The sequence below is a fragment of the Bubalus bubalis genome, chromosome 10, assembly GCF_019923935.1.
Source record: "Bubalus bubalis isolate 160015118507 breed Murrah chromosome 10, NDDB_SH_1, whole genome shotgun sequence".
Taxonomy (NCBI): domain Eukaryota; kingdom Metazoa; phylum Chordata; class Mammalia; order Artiodactyla; family Bovidae; genus Bubalus; species Bubalus bubalis.
In genome coordinates, this window is record NC_059166.1 from 9505449 (window position 1) to 9522883 (window position 17435).

The following is a 17435-nucleotide window of genomic DNA, read 5'->3' on the forward strand; positions in this document are numbered from 1 at the left end:
CTAAATCAAAGAGAGATGGCGCTGGTTATTCCTCCGGCCCAGGACGCGATCGCCTTCCCATTTGCCCTCCACCACCAGCCCGGCCAGAGCAGGAGCCCCATGGCGCCTCCATGGTCCGTTTACAGCTCAGGATGGCCAGACCCTGAACCCGAGTCCGGCTCTGCTGTGGCCCTCTCCTAAGTGCCACATGGACCGTGCCAGCTGGACTCATCCACAGAAGACAGACCACGAGGCCCACGTTGGATCCACAAACCCTTCCATGGGGCAGAGGTGTGGCCCAGCCAACCGGGAGAGAGAAACCAGCCTCCAGCCTCTTCTACGAGGCCAGAGACCTTGACGGCCCCTCAAATCTGAGCTGTCATAACTACCTGCAAACGAATCTGCCTTACTGTCTACAACTACTTACTTCACATCGGCAGCTTAAAACGCAAATTTGAAACTATGCGTCACTATTGGCTGAGGGCCTCTGCTGCTGGACAAATCTAGGCAACCTGACACGGAACAGTGTTAAGGATAGTAGCGGACTATAACCTGATGAAGAGAACAGGAATCCAGGAATCTCTACAGAGGGGAGCATGCTAGCTGGGTGGATGACTGGATGGATAGATGGATGTGGGCAGGTGGACAGGGCGGTGGCCGCCTGGTGAGATGGCTAGCTGGGTGGGGAACAGGGATGGGGAGAAGGGAGGGTTTTTACAGCAAATACCAACCAATAAACACAGAGGGAGTGATGGGAAATCATCGCCTTATAACCATCCCGGGAAAAAACTGTTCGGCAAAAATCATCCATTGACCATACATCTTAAGGGAGTTTGACGTGGAGCAGGATACTTGCATGGTTGCAAAGTGTCTCCCGTAAATTGCTTCTTGGTTGAAAAGTAAGACATATTAAACAGAGAAACTGAGGAACACCTTGCACAGGTGATTGAAGTAACATCACGGAGGAGGGGCCAAGGGACACTGTGGGCTCCCAGACGGGATGGACTATCTGAGGACGTGGTCCTTGGGCAGAAGTGGGCCTGGGACGCTCTCTGGAAGGTCATCCTTCCTCTGTCACCTGGACAACCCTTTAGTCCAGCTGCCCGAGGCCTCACGTCCGGCCTCCCCATGCGGGGCCCTGCCCCTGCCCGGCTCGGACACTGACCTGCAGCTCTCCTCTCCGATGTCACTTAGTCCTGAGGCTGCTGTGGGTCAGAGCCACAGGGAGCAGCTTCGGGCAGGGCTGGAATGAAACCACGGCTGGCCCCGCACACAGGAACTGACCTCGCTACTTTTTTTAGTCTCCCTCCTCCTCCTTCACCCACCCTCCCCCCGCAACCAACTGGACGCGTGACCAATCACCCCCTTTTGGTCTCTAAAGCCAGAGGTGCGATCCTAAATGCTCCAGGCTGAGCCTGAGGAAGTGGATGGAAGAATAACGCCTGGCTGGGTGGACATGGAGTCTCTACCAGCTCCTGAGAGGGTCCCAGAGCCACAAAGGGCATCTCCAAACATATCCCCGCCCCTCCCCTAGTTAAAGATGCCAGACTCTGTGGTCTGGATCCTTGCCATCATCCTACCTTGATCTTCACAAGCCATGGTGTGTCCCAGCTCCACAGCTAAGGCATTGGCCTTAAATCAGCCATGATGGGAGTATTTATACCATAAAAATGGGCAAAAGCAACAACTCCAAACTTCTCCCTCCTGGCCCCAGAAAAGCTGGTTTACCACCATAACCTTGAGTGGTTCCCAAGCCTTCTGCACATTGGAGCCATCTAAGTATCTTCAAAACAGCATGCATGGCTGCTCCTGCCCGACGTGATATAATGGGGATAGCACACGCCCTGAGCACCAGGAATTTTATGAGTGCCCAGTAGTTTCAACATGCAGCACTTTGGGCACCACTGGGGCAAAATTCAAACTTCTCAGTGTAACGTCCAAAGCCCATGTTCATCAGGACCTAGCTGGCTTCTCCAGCCACACCTTTCGCCATGAACCTGTCCCCCTGGCCGAGCTGTAGGTGGCCAAGCCAGCACAGTTCCTGGATGTGGTCTGATGCAGGGGTTGCAGCATCTGCGTCGTGGTCCCCTCTGCCTTCCTGGCTGGGGTGACCCCACCCCACCGTTCCCAAGTCAGTTCAGACACCCACCCCCGCAGCACAAGGACCTCAGCCGCCCTCTCTCCTGGCTCTGCTCATACCACACCGTCAGGACCTGTCCCCTCCTCCCAGAAGGCAGAGGCAATCTCTGATGTCAGGTGTCTGAACGTACCAGACATGTGATGAGAGCCTGCAGGATGAATAAATGGCTTCCCCAGGGGTGTGTATGAGGGCTGGGTGGTGGAAGAGCCCGGAGACTGGTCCTCGCACTGCACATGAACTCAGAGAGGTGAGGACACTGTCTCTACACCACACAGCATCCTCGTGGGGACTCAGTGTGAAACTCCTACTCAACTCACAGGGCACAAAGAGCCACACCTCTCCTAATGCAACTTGGGCTTTTGTCTCTGCATACGTGCTCAGTCGCGTCTGACTCTTTGCAACCCTGTGAACTGTAGCCCACCAGGCTCCTCCATCCACGGGATTTCCCAGGCAAGAATACAGGTAGTGGGTCGCCATTTCTTCCAGAGGGTCTACCCAACCCAGGGATTGAACCTGCGTCCCCAGTATCGGTGGGCTGATTCTCTACCAGAGCCCCCTGGGAAGTCCTTCTGTCTCTTAGATGCTATATTTTATGTTATGAATAACATTAACAACTACCATTTTCCATACTTTTTAGATTCTAGATACTGTACTGAATTCTAATACATTTCATGATATTCAATCCTCTCCATAACCCTATGAGACTGGTACGGTCAACCCCATTTTACGGAAGCGTAAATTAAGGCTTAGCAAGAAAGAGTTTCTCCACTTTTTTTTTTGAGATAAAAACTTCTCAACAGTATATGGTTCCTAAGTAGGGGAACCAGAACCTGAACTGGAACCCAGGTCCCTATAACGTCAGAGCCTATGCTCTAAACCACAATAAGCTGTCTCGTGACCTTATTTCTTTCTGTGATGTTGCTGGTGAGCCCAGGAGCCTTGTGCAAGGCCCGTGGTCTGCACTGCGTGGACCATGTCATGCTGGCTTCAGTTCACATCCATTTTAAGCACTTTTTTCTCCTCATCCCAACCTTGTCATTATTTCTAAAACTGCTGCAGTATGATCCATCTCACATCGTCTTTGGAACAAAGGAAGGTACAACCACCCAACTCAGAGCACACAGGGCTGTGTGCCCCAGAGCTAAGTGAATAGGCTTTGATGGGGAGGAGGTGGACGTGGGCAAGGTGGGAGCCGCAGAGGGGAGTGGTCTTCTCCCTCCTCGGCTGAGCCACATGAAGCTTCAAAACACAGACCTGACCCACCAGTGCAAGACCTATCTGTGTGTGCATCTTACAGGGAAGAAGACGCTAAAGCAACAAGAGCAGCAAAGTCTTCAAACGAACCCTATATAAAAACATTACCAAACAGACTGGACTGGAAGAGCAACTAGCTTTTGATATGGCTCTTTATAAATGGCACAACCTGCTGACATGACAAAGATGAACTGTGAGGGGAGCGTGGTTGCTGGAAACGCAGTCGGGACCCAGGAGTTTGCAATGAAGGTCCTGGGCCTGTGAAAACGTGTAGACAAATCACCATCCACAGACCTCTCTGCACACCCCCATACCCCCCCGCCCCCCTACCCCCCACCCCCCGCAACTTGGGCTCCTCTGCTCCCTGGGGCAAGCGTAAGAGGCTGCAACATTGCAACTTAAAATGCAAGCTATTCACCCCCAAATCTTTGCACTGTTCATCTAACCTAAGTGAAGATGGAGTGAGAGTTTTTCAAAATGGAAAAAAACCACCAGGACTGATCATCAGACTTGCTACTGATAGTCCAGGTAGGGGGTTTGAGAGCTAACCCCCTCCAAAGAGGATCTCATCTGCCTTTGATGTGGAATAATATTTAGAGGGTAAACACAGGTATCAAACCCAAAGGTTAGCAAAAGATTCATGAACACTGAAGTCTTTTGAAACTTATTTTGAAGAAACCACGAAGGCTGTGGAGGAGCCTTAACAAGTGTCATGAGTCCAAGAGGTGCTATAGCTGCAGAAAAGTGAGCCAGCCAAGGTCCACAGATGCACGGCTGCTCCACGGTAGGGTCAGGCTGCGTCTAGAGCATCTGCGGGTTCAACGTGAAGACCGAAATTAAAGAAAGGAATGACAAGCTTTGTTTTCAGAAGAGGGAGACCAGAGCATGGAGAGTTCTAGAAACAAGACAGAGATGACGAAGGAGGGTCCTGGAGAAGATGAAGTGGAAAAAGGGGGACCGTGAAGGTCTGAGGACGCAGACTTCATGTGGCACGGCCCCTGCAGAGGCAGACTGTGCAAGGCAAGGAGAAACTAGCTAATAATAATAATGATGATGATGGAGCCATCCTGAATCACGACCTCAAGCCTGGAAGAGCAACCCCAAACTGGGTGAGAGGCTAAAACAGATGAATTCCAAAGGGTCCTTCCCAAATTCTAAGATGCTCCCATAACCACCCCACTGCCCAGGAAAACTCCACATCTAAAGAAAATTAAACTTCAAAACCCCTTTTAGAATGTCTAGAATAGGCAAATTATAGAGACAAAAAAAGGATGAGTGGTTGCCGAGGCCTCGGGTAGGGCTGGAGGGGATGGGGAGTGACCGCTGATGGGCACAGGGTTTCTCGGTGGTGAAGAATGTGCTCTAAAATTAGACCACGGCGATGGTCACACAACTCTGTAAATGGACTAAAACCCAGAGAACTGTACGCTTCACAGGCTTCTCCAGGTTTCTCTGTGTAAATTATATCTCAGCTGAGCTGTTTAAAAACACAGCTCTCTCGGGATGGGCTCCAGGGAACACTCCATCCGTCCCTGGGAGTGCCTCTCTCTGCAGCCACTTAATGCCAGCAGCTGCTGCATGCGTCTTAGGTGATCCTTTCTGTTGGAGAAATTGAACGTTCTCAGAGCTTTTTCCGTAGAACTCAGAGCCCACGTAAGACATCTGCCTACCTGTCTCCCTGAAGGGCGGACAAGCTTCCTTTCCACAGTTGCCAACTGCGTGAGGACAAGGTGCCCACAGCTGAGGTCAGGTCAGGTCAAGGGCGGTGAGACCCGGCATGTCAAACGCTCCCAAGGATCTGGCAGGTGGCCCTGGGCCTCGAGCCCTTGGGAAGAAGGGCCAAAGCGATGGAAGCCGGGCACAGGGATCTTGTGAGGGCACCTACGTCCCCTCTGGCCAGGGAGGAAGGTCCAGAAGGACATGGCTGAGACCCTCCTGGGTAGGAACTCCCTCAACGGGGCTGCGTGCTGTTCGGTTGATGACAAATGTGTACTTGGCCTCATACCCTGAACACTTCCCAGGAGACAGAAGGCCAAACAGCCCTGGCACCGGCCAGAGCCCCATGTGGGATGGCAAGGGGTATTTTTAGAAATCACGAGAAACCGGTGTGCAGTTCTCAGGTGGTCCAGGAACAGGCACCTCCAAACGCCAGACCTGCCGCACGGCCACTATGGCCCCCCAAACCTTTCAAAGCTTTCCAGGAGGGTCACAGGTCTCAAAAGACATCAGAGGCCACATTTTCAACGCACCAAACTGGGGTCTGAGCAAAGGGAACTGCAATCACATGACGTGGTCCACTTACCCCCAGAGACCTCCCATCTCACCAGGGTCATCAGGGAGCTCGAGGTGGGAAAATCACACAACGCGTGTGTCTCTGTGTACAACACGACACACGTGCAACGCTCACATGCACATGTGCACAGTCACGCACGTGTGTACACACACTGACAGCTCAGGTCAATCCAGCTGGGCTGGGGAGAAAGACCTGCAACTGTGCCAGGAAAGAAACACGATGAGAAGAAGCAACCCACACCGGTGTGCAAGAGCAGGTGAACAAGGACAGACAGACACACACAGACAGGCTTTCTGATCACTTACCTGAAGCCCTGGCTGCTCCCAAAACAGCGGAACGGAGCCTCGGATTTGGACAAAAGAGGACACGCCATCATCCATGTAAATCGTCTGCACCGCAGGGAGACAGAAGGGAGAGGTAGTCTTCAATGAAAGCGAACGTCCCGGGGCCGGGTAACGGGATCCGGCTGCTGAGACCCGACACCAGCCAGAGCGAAGGGCAGCCGCGGGCTGGGGCGCCCTCTGCCCCTCGCCCCGCCTGGCCCGCTCCCCGCCCTGCAGGCCAGCCCAGCTCATGGGCCTACAGGCCACCCCCCAGCCTCCGAGGACGGACGGGAATTCCCACAACCTGACCCACCTTCCTCGAAAAGCCCCGCAGTCCCCTCCCCACCAGCTTCAGGAACAGAAGCAGATGGGCTCTGGGACTTAACTAAGACCTTCCTGGAAGCCCTCGACTGTCAGCCAGTCAGCCGGCCAAGTAGCAGGCACCACTGGAAAAGGACCAGAGGAAGTGAAAGGGACCAGCGGTGGCGCAAAGCCCAGCTGGCGGCACCTGACCGCCCAAGTCCAGACTCGACATGACCTCACAGTTGGTCCCGGCCCCACGCAACTGTGTTCCTAACCGTGTCACGGAGTCCACACACACACACACATATACACACACACACTCCTTCCACAACCTTCCACACACACACACCACACACCTTCCACAAGCTTACACACACACATACCTTCCACACACACACACACACACCTTCCACAAGCTTCCACACACACCCCTTCCACAAGCTTACACACACACACCCCTTCCACAAGCTTACACACACACACACTCTCCACAAGCTTACACACACACACACACCCCTTCCACAAGCTTCCAGGGTGACAGCACCTGCAGGACACGGATGATTCTTACAAGTTAAAGTATCCCCCCCCCACCCCCACCGCACACAGTTCCTTCAGGGCGTACCAACTCTTCACCTGCCAGCGGGCCCCCACGGATGCTCTAGCGCCAGGGAGGTCTAAAGCGACAAAAAGTACAGTCCTGAGCATCATGAGGGGGAGGCTGCGGCAGCCATCGGATGCTGCCCTTTATCTGGGTAACTCTACCCTGGCCTGGCAGGGCCGGCCCGGGCGATGCCACTGGCCCTTTCTATTTCTTACTGGCCTGCTCCCTCACAGAATAGCTTTCCATGCGGCTAGATCACGCTCAGATCACACATGCATTAGTAATTCTGCAGTGGAGGAGCTGAACATTAGACGTGAAGGTTCCCTGGACTACAGGAACCGCATAAGCCTGGTCATCATTAGGTTGGGCTGAAACTCTATCCCTTCATCTCCAAAGGAAAAAATGCACTGGGTTAAGAACTTGTCTGTTTCCAGACACTGATCACTGGCAAGTGGGTTACCCGCCACTGTTTTACTGACAAAAGCAGAAGAAAGTAGCAGGCTGTTTAAAGTACTGTTGGCTGCAAGGAGATTAAACGCATACAATCACGCACATGTCCAGACTCTTGAGAGATCACCAATTCGGCCAACATCTCCACGGAAAGGCAACTCGTAACCGAGCCCAGGATTTGGTGTATGCTAAGGACTTCCCTGGTGGCTCAGATGGTAAAGAATCCACCTGCAGTGCAGGAGACCTGGGTTGGGATGATCTCCTGGAGGACGGAATGGCAACCCACTCCAGTATTCTTGCCTGGAGAATCCCCATGGACAGAGGAGCCTGGCAGGTTACAGTCCATGGGGTCGCAAACAGTTGGACATGACTGAGCTACTAACACATTCGCTTTCAGGGAACTATTACCCTTCACTTTATTTTGTTGTTATTTTAGTCACTGAGTCGTGTCTGACTCTTTGCAACCCCATGGGCTGTAGTCCGCCTGGCTCCTTGGTCCATGGGATTTCCCAGGCAAGAAAACTGGAGTGGATTGCCATTTCCTTCTTCAGGGGATCTTCCCGACCCAGGGATTGAACCCGTGTCTTCTGATCTGGCAGGCAGATTCTTTACCGTTAAGCCACCTTCACCTTATATAACAAGCGCTAAAAGCACTGCTTCCAGAGTTAGACATGCCCCTCCCGAGCTGGAACTCGCACAGAACCAGCTTCAGGAAAACCCCCGACAGGCAGTCCCAGCACTGCAGACCCCGCGCCTGGGACAGGAAGGAAAGATGCCTCCACATTCCTCCATTCCTCCTCCCGCATGAAAATACCCGGCTCTGTGCCCCATCCTGTCATCAGGAACACCCGCCTCTTGGTTCCCAAGGTGACAGGACAGCCCCGACTGTCACCCAGTAGTGACGGATTTGCAGGGCTTTCCTTTCTGGGTGAAAGAACACAGGTGTTGACGCTAGTGGGAGATTCAACACCTGTGGCCTGGCTTCACAAAGCTAATTTTAACAGCGGGTACCTGGCGGAGGGGAGTGGAGGCACGATGAAGGCTGAACACAGGTGAGCTTGCGGGCTCTGGGACACCACCAACCTGGGTCCCACGCTCATCTGATCTGCGGGGTGGCCTTGGCTGTGTTCTTTAACCACCTCCAGCCTCAGTTTCCCTCTCTCAACGAGTTTGCATAACCTGGGTCACAGAGGTGTAGACGAGGCCCCGCAGGGGAGAGAGTGAGTCGGGCAGGGCTCAGGCTGCAGGCAGGAGAGGGAATCTAGGCGGGGGACAGAGAGAGGTGGGGGTGCCACAGAGCAGGCGGGACTTCAGGAAGGGAGAGTCACGGTGGAGTGTGGCTCGAGGCCAGGCCTGGGGCCCCTGGACCTGGCACCTGCGTGCCTTCTTTCACAGAGAGGTGGGAGCAGCGACCCAACAACCCCCAAGAGAAAAGGACAGCAGGAAGACTCGCCACTGGTACTGATGCTTTTCTCTAAAAGGCTTTCAGCTGAACTTCTGTCGCAGGATGAGGTGTTTGCAAACCAGTTCTTTCCAGGTCTGCACTCACGTCCCTCCCGACCTCCCTGATTAATCAGTGGCCTTATCTTCAGGAGCCAAATATTTAGCTTTAGCTTTTGCTTTCTTCGGTTAGACAAGGGGACTTTCTAGGCTGAGTCACAGTGGCAGAGCATGCCCACCGGGCAGGTCCTCCAGCTGAGTGGCCAAGACTCCAGACCCTTCCTCTCTGTCGCCAGGGAAACCAAGATGCCATCCGCACCTGCACGCTGATGCGTGTCCAGAGCACAAACGCACACACAACGTACACACATGTGCACACAAGCATGTACACAGCATACATATGCCGGCATGCCCCCCGTCCCCCCGAACAAAAGCCCCCTGCCCACAAAGTGCACACACACGTAGCCTGCCTTGATGGAGAAAGACTGTTCTTTCCTCTGAGAGAAAAAACATAAAAGGCAGGAGTGGGTGGTTTGAGAACACCTCCCTTTTCTGGCTTCCCAAGAGTCTGACTCAGGAGAAGCCCATTTGCTGTCTCCACATCAGGGATCTAGCCGGCTCCATCTCGCCCCATCTCTTGTCTGGACAACAGGGGCACCGTGGCCCGTTAACCGCCCTCAGGCGTCTGCTATGGGAGCCCCCTTCCTGACGCCTAGGGGCTGACGCCTCCCAGCCCATTAGCAGGGGACACAGGCTGGAGGTGACCCACTGGCATCACGTGGGGCTGAGCCGCCGGAGTTTGGGCGCCTTCCTGACTCAGGCTCAGTACCAACCAGAGCCGCCGCCTGCCCGCCTTGGGTGCGGACGTGGGGTTTCAGACCCTGCCGTTTCTCTAAATGCCAGGTCAGCAAGCAGGCAACACCTTGTCTTCCTCTCCCCCCGTAGGACTTCTGCTCCGGCTCCAGGCTCCTCCTAACACACAGACCTCTCCCTGCCCCCGCTTGCTCTGCTATCTTTCTCGTCTCTCTCCAGGCAGGAGGCTGGCAGCTGAGCACTGACCACTCACCCTGGGAGACACCCCCGAGATGCAGACGCCTGCCCACGAGGGGCCAGCTGGCTTGTATCCTTCCTGTGGCATCCCCAGCTGGTAGGGTCATGATCAAACTCAAGATGTGCATCCGGTTGCCAATGAGGATGCTCCTGGCATCGGCTCTGGGAACTGACTCCTCTCCGGGGTCCCCTTCTCCCCCACATGCCAGGGCAGTCAGGCTGTTCAGGGGTGGGGGGCCCCCGATGGGTGTGAACCATCCCCGGCTCCTCCCTTCCGTGGTGGAGAGCACAGGGCCCCTGCAGAGCAGCCTGAAATGGACAAGCCCCATGAGGAACTGCCCTGGCTGCCAGCCCATGACCTCCTGCCCTGTCTGGGTCTGTAAAAATGATATCACCTGGCTGCAGACATGGTGGGGCAGGTGCGGTCATCTCTAAAGCCTCGCTGGGCCACCACGCAGTATTGCAGGCGACAAGGTCCCTGCCTCTGAGTCCAGAAACTGGGGGGACCAACGCAAGTCACCAGGCACCTTAGATGAAACAAAGAGCAGAGGCTCAAGTCCTGTCTGTAGAGAAATGAGAAAAGCAACGACCATAGGGATTTCCCATACAGCTAAGTGTACTGCATTTAAAGCAGAGTCCTAATCTGCTAAGGTCAGATGATGCTCTTGCAACGGACTGAATTGTGTCCCCCCACCCACAAAGGATATGCTGACGTCCTAACCCCCAGCACTGCGAACGTGACCTGATTTGGGCAGAAGAGGCACTGCGGGTACAATTAGGTAAGCACAGTCAGGTTGGGGTAGGGCACCATCATCCAACCTGGTGTCCTGAAAAGGGGAGAAGAGCCACGTGGAGGGGGAGACAGAGACTGGCGCGATGCTGCCATGGCTGGGCCACCTGAAGCTGGATAGGGAGAGGCGGACCCTCCCCCGAGGCTCCAGAAGGGGCACGGCCCTGCCCAAGCTCCAATTTCTGACTCCGGCTTCCAAAACTGAGAGACAATGCATTTCACTGCTTTAAGCACCCTCACCCCTAACTCCCGCACCCCGCAATTTGTGGTACTTGTTACAATAGCTGCAGGCAAGTACCACCATCTTCTTGACATTTTCAGTGTTTAAATGTCTTATCTTTCAGGAACTGTCCAGTGATCCGGAGGGCAGCTGCTTTCCCAATGACTTCCTTGACAAGACACAGTAGATGGGGCACCAATTAAAAAAAAAAAAAAACTGGTTGAGGGACTTCCCTGGTGGTCCAGTGGTTAAGAATCCGCCTTCCAATACAGGGGACGCGGGTTCAATCCCTGGTTGGGGAACTCAGATCCCACAAGCCACAGGGCAACTAAGCCAATATGCTGCAACTAGAGAGAAACACCTGCAAACCCAGAGAAGCCCAAGTGCCGAATGAGGAGCCACACGCCATGACTAATATGACCCGAGGCAGCCAAAAACAAACAAATATATATATTTTAAAAACCTCGTGGTTATAAGAGAGGAGATGGGGGCCACGTTTCCTCTCTCAGTTTTTAAAAAATATTTATTTGGGTGTGCCTGGTCATAGTTGCGGCATGTGGGATCTAGTCCCCTGACCAGGGATCGAACCCAGGCCCCCTGAGTTGGGAGTGCAGGGTCTTAGCCACTGGACCACCCAGTGAAGGCCCATCCTCTGTCATTTTTAACCAGGTGTTCATTCACCAGCCTCATCTATGTCCAGGAGAGCAGATAGTGGGAAAACAGAAGTCACAGGCAAGAAACTGCTCCTGTCACTCATCTTCAGGCTGCTGACTGAGGTCCTCCTACTCAGCATCTGACCCCTAGAGGACCCTCCCCTGAACTGTGCCTTCGGAAAGCCCAGGCAGCTGCAGCTCACACACCAAGGGCAGGGACTCAAACCTGTGCTGAATTAAACCGCTCAAGTCCTGGTAGGAACCACCTGGTGCAGATGCAGCAGTAAGAGGGGATGCGAAGTCACATCTCCACTAACTAAACACGGGCTGTTTGCAGCTCGACATGCACGGCAACACCGCACACGCGCCGTTCATGGGCTTTCCTTTATGACTGACTCCACTGCCAGTCTACATGGTGGTATCATCCTACAAATCACATGTTAGCAAAAAACATAAATAAATAAAGCATCTCTGGGAATAAGAACAGAATTTAGGGGGATAAAGTCAGTAAGAGATTAGGCAGATGATTCTACTCCACGGAGCTGAAAGCAACTGATGCCCAACACGGAACTTTCACAAACCCCAGCTGCTAAGACTTGCTTCTAGAATGAAGCCTCAGGTGATCAAGAATGAAAAATAACTTTCTTCTCTCATCCTGCCATTACTCATCTACTTTTATTGTTTCCTGTTTAGTTGCTAAGCCACGTCCAACTCTGTCATGACCCCATGGACTATAGCCTGCCAGCTCCTCTGTCGGTGGGATTCTCCAGGCAAGAATACTGGAGTGAATTGCTATTTCCTTCTGCAAGGGGATCTTCCCAATCCAGGGATCAAACCCACGTCTCCTGCATTGCAGGCACATTCTTTACCACTGAGCCACCTGGGAAGCCCATTCATCTATTTACTTTTGTCTTTAAAAGATTTTCAAATCCTATTGGTTCATCCATCAGCTGCTCTCTGAATAACCACCACCCTTCCTGATCACAGCAAAAATTCCTGCTGCTTTTTAGCTGCAATTACCCCAGGTAAGCCACGTTTTTCCAGCATGAGAAGAGAATCAAGAAAGAGAACACCATGCAAACCAGAGGCCACGCTTGCAGACACAGCCCCAGGGACGCTTTCTGTCCTCCTTCCTGGGAGAGTGAGGAGCCACGCTCATCAGAAACTGCCCCCAACACACCGAGTGGAAACACATTTGCGTGGGTGCATCCACTCTGAGCCACCGGGGACCCCGGGCTGGCCTGGGCACTGACCTGCTCCGTCTCCACGAAGTTGGACACGTGGCCGTCGTCGTTCACGCCGCGGGTGTGGAAGCGAGCGCCGGCACGCTCGCAGCTGATGCGGGAGATGAGGCAGGCCTTGGCCTGCTTGTGAGAGGCGTACACCGTGCGGATGGCCACCACCCCACAGATGACCTTCAGCAGCCAGTCACAGCAGTTCACCTGGTGCCGTGTCAGGGGCATGTGCAGCAGCTGGTTCCTGCAAACAGAGCCCGCGGTGACTCCGGCCGCCTCGTGCCCTCCAGGAAACACTGCACCCGCAGCAAGCAGGGGAGGCGCCTGGGGGCCATGTTCCTGCACTGCACACGCCCCGTGCACTCCACACTCGGGACACGCAGCAAGGATGTTCACGTGCTCTAGAGGCACCCCAAACGGCAGGGCCACCAGGACATGGGCAGTGGGAAAGGGCTACTCCCGGGCGTCAGCAGCAGTGACGGGCATGCAGGTGCAGGGGTCAGCCAGTCGCTGGGCTTTCAGGGAACCACAGAGGAGCCTCTGTTTACACCAGTGCCTTCGGCAGTTTTTGAACATAAATCCCTTCGGTAAAAATTTAATCATGTTTTATGATGAAACAATAATGATAAATGACAAATGATAAAAATAATTAAATACATGCATGCTTATTTAAATTAGATACAGATTCCACAAGGTGAACATGATGAGAGCATTGCAAAGCAATGGGAATTAAACAAAAAGGATGAGATGAACATAAAACTTAGAGTTCCAGTACTTCCTCCCCAAACCAAGTGGATGGTTCTGGGTCTCTGGCGTCCATGATCTTCATGGGATAACAGCCAGCATTTAGAAAGGGAACCAAGCTCCATTCTAAGTGCTTTGGGATGGATCGACTCATTTCATCCTTTTATCAGCCTCTGTATAGGCATTATCATTCACCCCATTTTACAGATGAAGAAACTGAGGCACAGAGGAGAAATGTTTGCCCAAGGTCACAGAGCCAGGTAAGCATGGCATGGAAGCTGTGCCCTTCAGCCCAAGCCTCTCCTGCTGAAGGCCCTACCTACAGAGCCGCCCCTGCACACAGTCACACCGGCTCTCATGTCTCATTCACTCTCCCGACACCCACAGGAGCTTACTGAGCAGGTGATGGCTGAGAAGTGGGGCTTGGGGGTGGTACGAACCTCAGGCTGCTTCCAGACTCTACAAGCTTCACCCAGGGGACCCAAGCTGTGCGGTTCTGAGGTCCTTAACATGCTCCCCCGGAGGCAGGGACCCCCACAGTGTAGCGAGCTCATCTAGATCACGGTGCGCTGTGTATTTAAAAAGGCAGCACCATTCCTGCCCCGAGCCCTCATCAAAGACTCAGCGCCCTCATTTCTGGAGAAGTGTGCTATGAGCTCTGACATCCCAGGCGGCTTCTCCAAGCGGCAAGAGCAGCCGCTCCCCACTCTCAGGCCAGCCTCCTCCCTGACATGGCCACGTGGGCACTAAGGGACACACCGCCCCCCGGGAAGCAGGGCCATGTCTGAGCTCTCACACCAGGGCGCTGGGCTGCCTGAAGAATGATGAGCATGAAGCGTCACTTTACAAAAACACCTTCCCCTCTTCTGAATCCCTCTCTGAAATTCAGCTGATAAACCAACTTTGTTGTTGTTCAGTGGCTCAGTCGTGTCTGACTCCTTGCGACCCCATGGACTGCAGCATACCAGGCTTCCTTGTCCATCGCCATCTCCCAGAGCTTGCTCAAACTCATGTCCATCGAGTCAGTGATGTCATCCAACCATCTCATCCTCTGTCACCCCCTTCTCCTCCTGCCCTCAATCTTTCCCAGCATCAGAGTCTTTTCCAATGAGTCAGATCTTTGCATCAGGTGGCCAGAGTACTGGAGCTCCAGCGTCAATCCTTCCAATGAATATTCAGGGTTGATTTCTTTTAGGATTGACTGGTTGGATCTCCTTGCTGTCCAAGGGACTCTCAAGAGTCTTCTCCAGCATCATAGTTTGAAAGCATCAATTCTTTGGTGCTCAGCCTTCTTCATGGTCCAATTCTTACATCTGCACTAAATCAACTTTAGTAACCCATGTATTAAATCTGCATCAAGGGAAGGTCTCCAGAATGTTCCAGGGTCTTCCAGCCACACAGTGATGGCTGCCATCAGTCATCAGGGATCAAAGCAACCTTCTGCTAAACAGACAACTCTAAACAATCCCTGTTGTAGTCACACTGGCCTGACCCCCTGTAGGACGGCTCATAACCTTGAAAGAAGAAACCCAAACCTATAAAGGAAAAGAGTTTGCATCTCCTTCCAGGACTTGATTGTACTGGGAAGCAGTTATCAGCGGGGAACAGTAACCACCCAGAAAAACGCCTTCACCCACCAAACCCTTACTCTCGTGCACCAGCCGCGTCTATTGCTGACCCCATCTGACTCGAGATGTGGGCTCAGACCTTGAACCCAGCACCCCTAATGGTGGGTTCAGGCAATCAAGCCCGTGACCATGCAGCCGGGCCTGACTCAGTTGTGGTGAGCTGCACGGGTGCCGCCCTGAGCCCAAACACCACGCACCCTCCAGGGCTGGCTTCTCCTGGCCAACTGGAGACAGTCCAGAGTCCACCTGGGGCCTCCCCCTTCCCAAGTCCCTCTCAGTCTTCACTCAGTGATTCCCTGCCTTGTCTTCCCTGTGTACCTCAAATCTCCAACCACAGAGCTGGCACAAGGAGGCCTGGGAAGAGTAGGTACAAAGGGTGACGCAGACTCCCCAGGCATTCAAGGCTTGTTATAGCTTCCAAGACCTCTAGTCTCGGCTCATCAGGCAGTCCTGGCTGAAAACGGCCCTGTGGCCTAACAAAGATCCCTTCATAATCCACAGCCCCTGCGTCCCTGAGCTTGGCTCCCTTCAGGAGCACAGACATCCGCAAAACGGAGCTAGTGATTCAGATACACGATCCGCTGGACCTGATATCCGGAGTGTGGTCCTTGAACCAGCAGCCCTGGCGCCACCGTCGGCCGCTTGCTGGAAATGCAGTGTCTCGGGCCCCAGCCCAGTCCTGTTCAATCAGAATCTGCATTTTTAACAAGATTCACGTCCTTGAAGTCTGAGCACGCTACTGTCCCCCAAACCCCACATAACCAGAGAACCTAAGGGGATCTGGGGGGCAGGGAGCACGGCACATTTGCAAGGACACTGTGAACCCGTCTTTGTCCGAGTGGAGTCAGGAGCTCACTTGTGGGGTCCCAAGCACCAAGGAAAGTACACTTACAGGTGATGAAACCTGTGACCTCCTCTGTTTGGGCAAAGGGAGGAAGGAACAAACAGAGGGCACAAAGATGCCTCATCGGCCCTGACTCAGGGCTGGAAAGGCCCCAGAGGCCAGCACTGGAACCAAGAACACCCAGTCCTGTAAGGCGTCTCCGAACAATTCCTACAGCAGGACTTTCATCACTTCTGCTTCTGACTCGAATCTCCTGGTAAATCTGAAGGGAGCAGCTCCATTGTATGCAAATCACCAGGCCGCACCCCGGGTCTTCCACAGGACCTGTCAAAGGTCACGAGCCCCAGGGCCGACAAAGGGTGACAGCTGACACACTGAGGGGTCATCCACGCCCCGCTGGTCTCCGAAGGGGCCCATTACTGCCCATCACCTTGGCAGGATGACTCGGCTCTGCCGTTGAAACCGACAGGTTTGGTTGTGGGATTAACAGCGTGGGACCTGGAGCCAGGATGCCTGGGTTCAAATTCCCTGCCTCATTCAAGCCTCAGTCTCCTCACCTGTAAAATGGGGAAAACAGACCCTACCTCATTGTTTCCTATGAGGAGTATGTGAGTTATGACCCACAGAGAACTTAGAAGAGTGCTTGCTTTACAAATGTCTGTACGCTGGAGGATCACCACGAGAACTGAGGGGACTGGGGAGGTGCTGAGCACAGGCCCAGGTGCTCAGGGAGCACCAGCAGATGCCGGCACTTGTGCTCCTTACTTACGGAGCAGATTTTCCCTCCGGAGACTACATAAGACCACATTGAACACCCTCCCTGATTCCAGCGGGGGCTAGTTTTCCTCTCATTGTGCAGAGAGTGTGGGCACCAATCACAGCTCCCGCAGGTAACCCACATGCCCGGGGATGATGCTAAGAGACAGAAGATGCAGGTGCTCATCAGAGCCCGCCCTCCGTGTGAGCCAGGGGCAGAGGACCAGGGCCTCACCAGAAGAAGGAGTTCCCCCACTCGGAGCTATCTTCGCCCTGCTTCTGCGCCCGGACGGTGAGGTCGAAGCAAGACCCATCGTTGGGCCAGGAGAAGTAGAAAACCCCCGAGTTCAGGATCTTCCGCAAGGCTGCGAGGCGGTCCTCCTCCTTGGCCTCTTCCTGGAGAGGGTAAAAGTCGGTGGCGGTGATTTTGTAGATCTCGGCCTCTGGGATTCTGCCCACGGATGTGCAGCCTGTCACCAGAACCAGGAAGCTCAGGAACGTGCCACCTGGAAGGCAAGTGAGACACGGGGGCTGAGGATCACAGGCGGTGACACGGGTGACCGACAGTCGCAACCACGAGATGGACTTCCCTGTTCTCTCCCTCACCTCCCAGCACCCCGCCTTCAGCTGAGGGATCCGCCTGCCACCTGAGCCCAAAGCCGGCCCGGCCCACCAGCAAGAGAGCCACCTGGAGCCTGTTAGAAATTGGAACTCTCAACCCCACCCCACCAG

The 17435-nt window shown here is 54.0% G+C and overlaps 1 protein-coding gene and 1 long non-coding RNA gene across 5 annotated transcripts in view; one reads left to right on the forward strand and one right to left on the reverse strand.

Annotated features, from left to right (window-relative positions):
* Positions 1 to 17435, reverse strand: part of SYNJ2 (synaptojanin 2) — a 103966-nt gene that overhangs the window by 37516 nt on the left and 49015 nt on the right. For 2 of the 4 annotated variants that reach the window (XM_044924049.1, XM_006075702.3), the window contains exons 3-5: positions 16939 to 17209; positions 12750 to 12975; positions 5972 to 6055 (exon numbers count right to left, since the gene is read on the reverse strand). In XM_044924049.1, coding sequence (XP_044779984.1) covers positions 5972 to 6055; positions 12750 to 12975; positions 16939 to 17209 — 581 coding nt within the window. Of the gene's footprint in view, positions 1 to 1144; positions 1277 to 5971; positions 6056 to 10228; positions 10583 to 12749; positions 12976 to 16938; positions 17210 to 17435 lie in introns of those variants that run through there. The other 2 variants (XM_044924050.1, XM_044924051.1) reach the window with 2 other exon arrangements.
* Positions 9563 to 11648, forward strand: LOC123327635. Its single transcript, XR_006542260.1, has 4 exons — positions 9563 to 9686; positions 9816 to 9930; positions 10536 to 10612; positions 11513 to 11648. It is a non-coding gene; the product is annotated as an uncharacterized LOC123327635 (long non-coding RNA).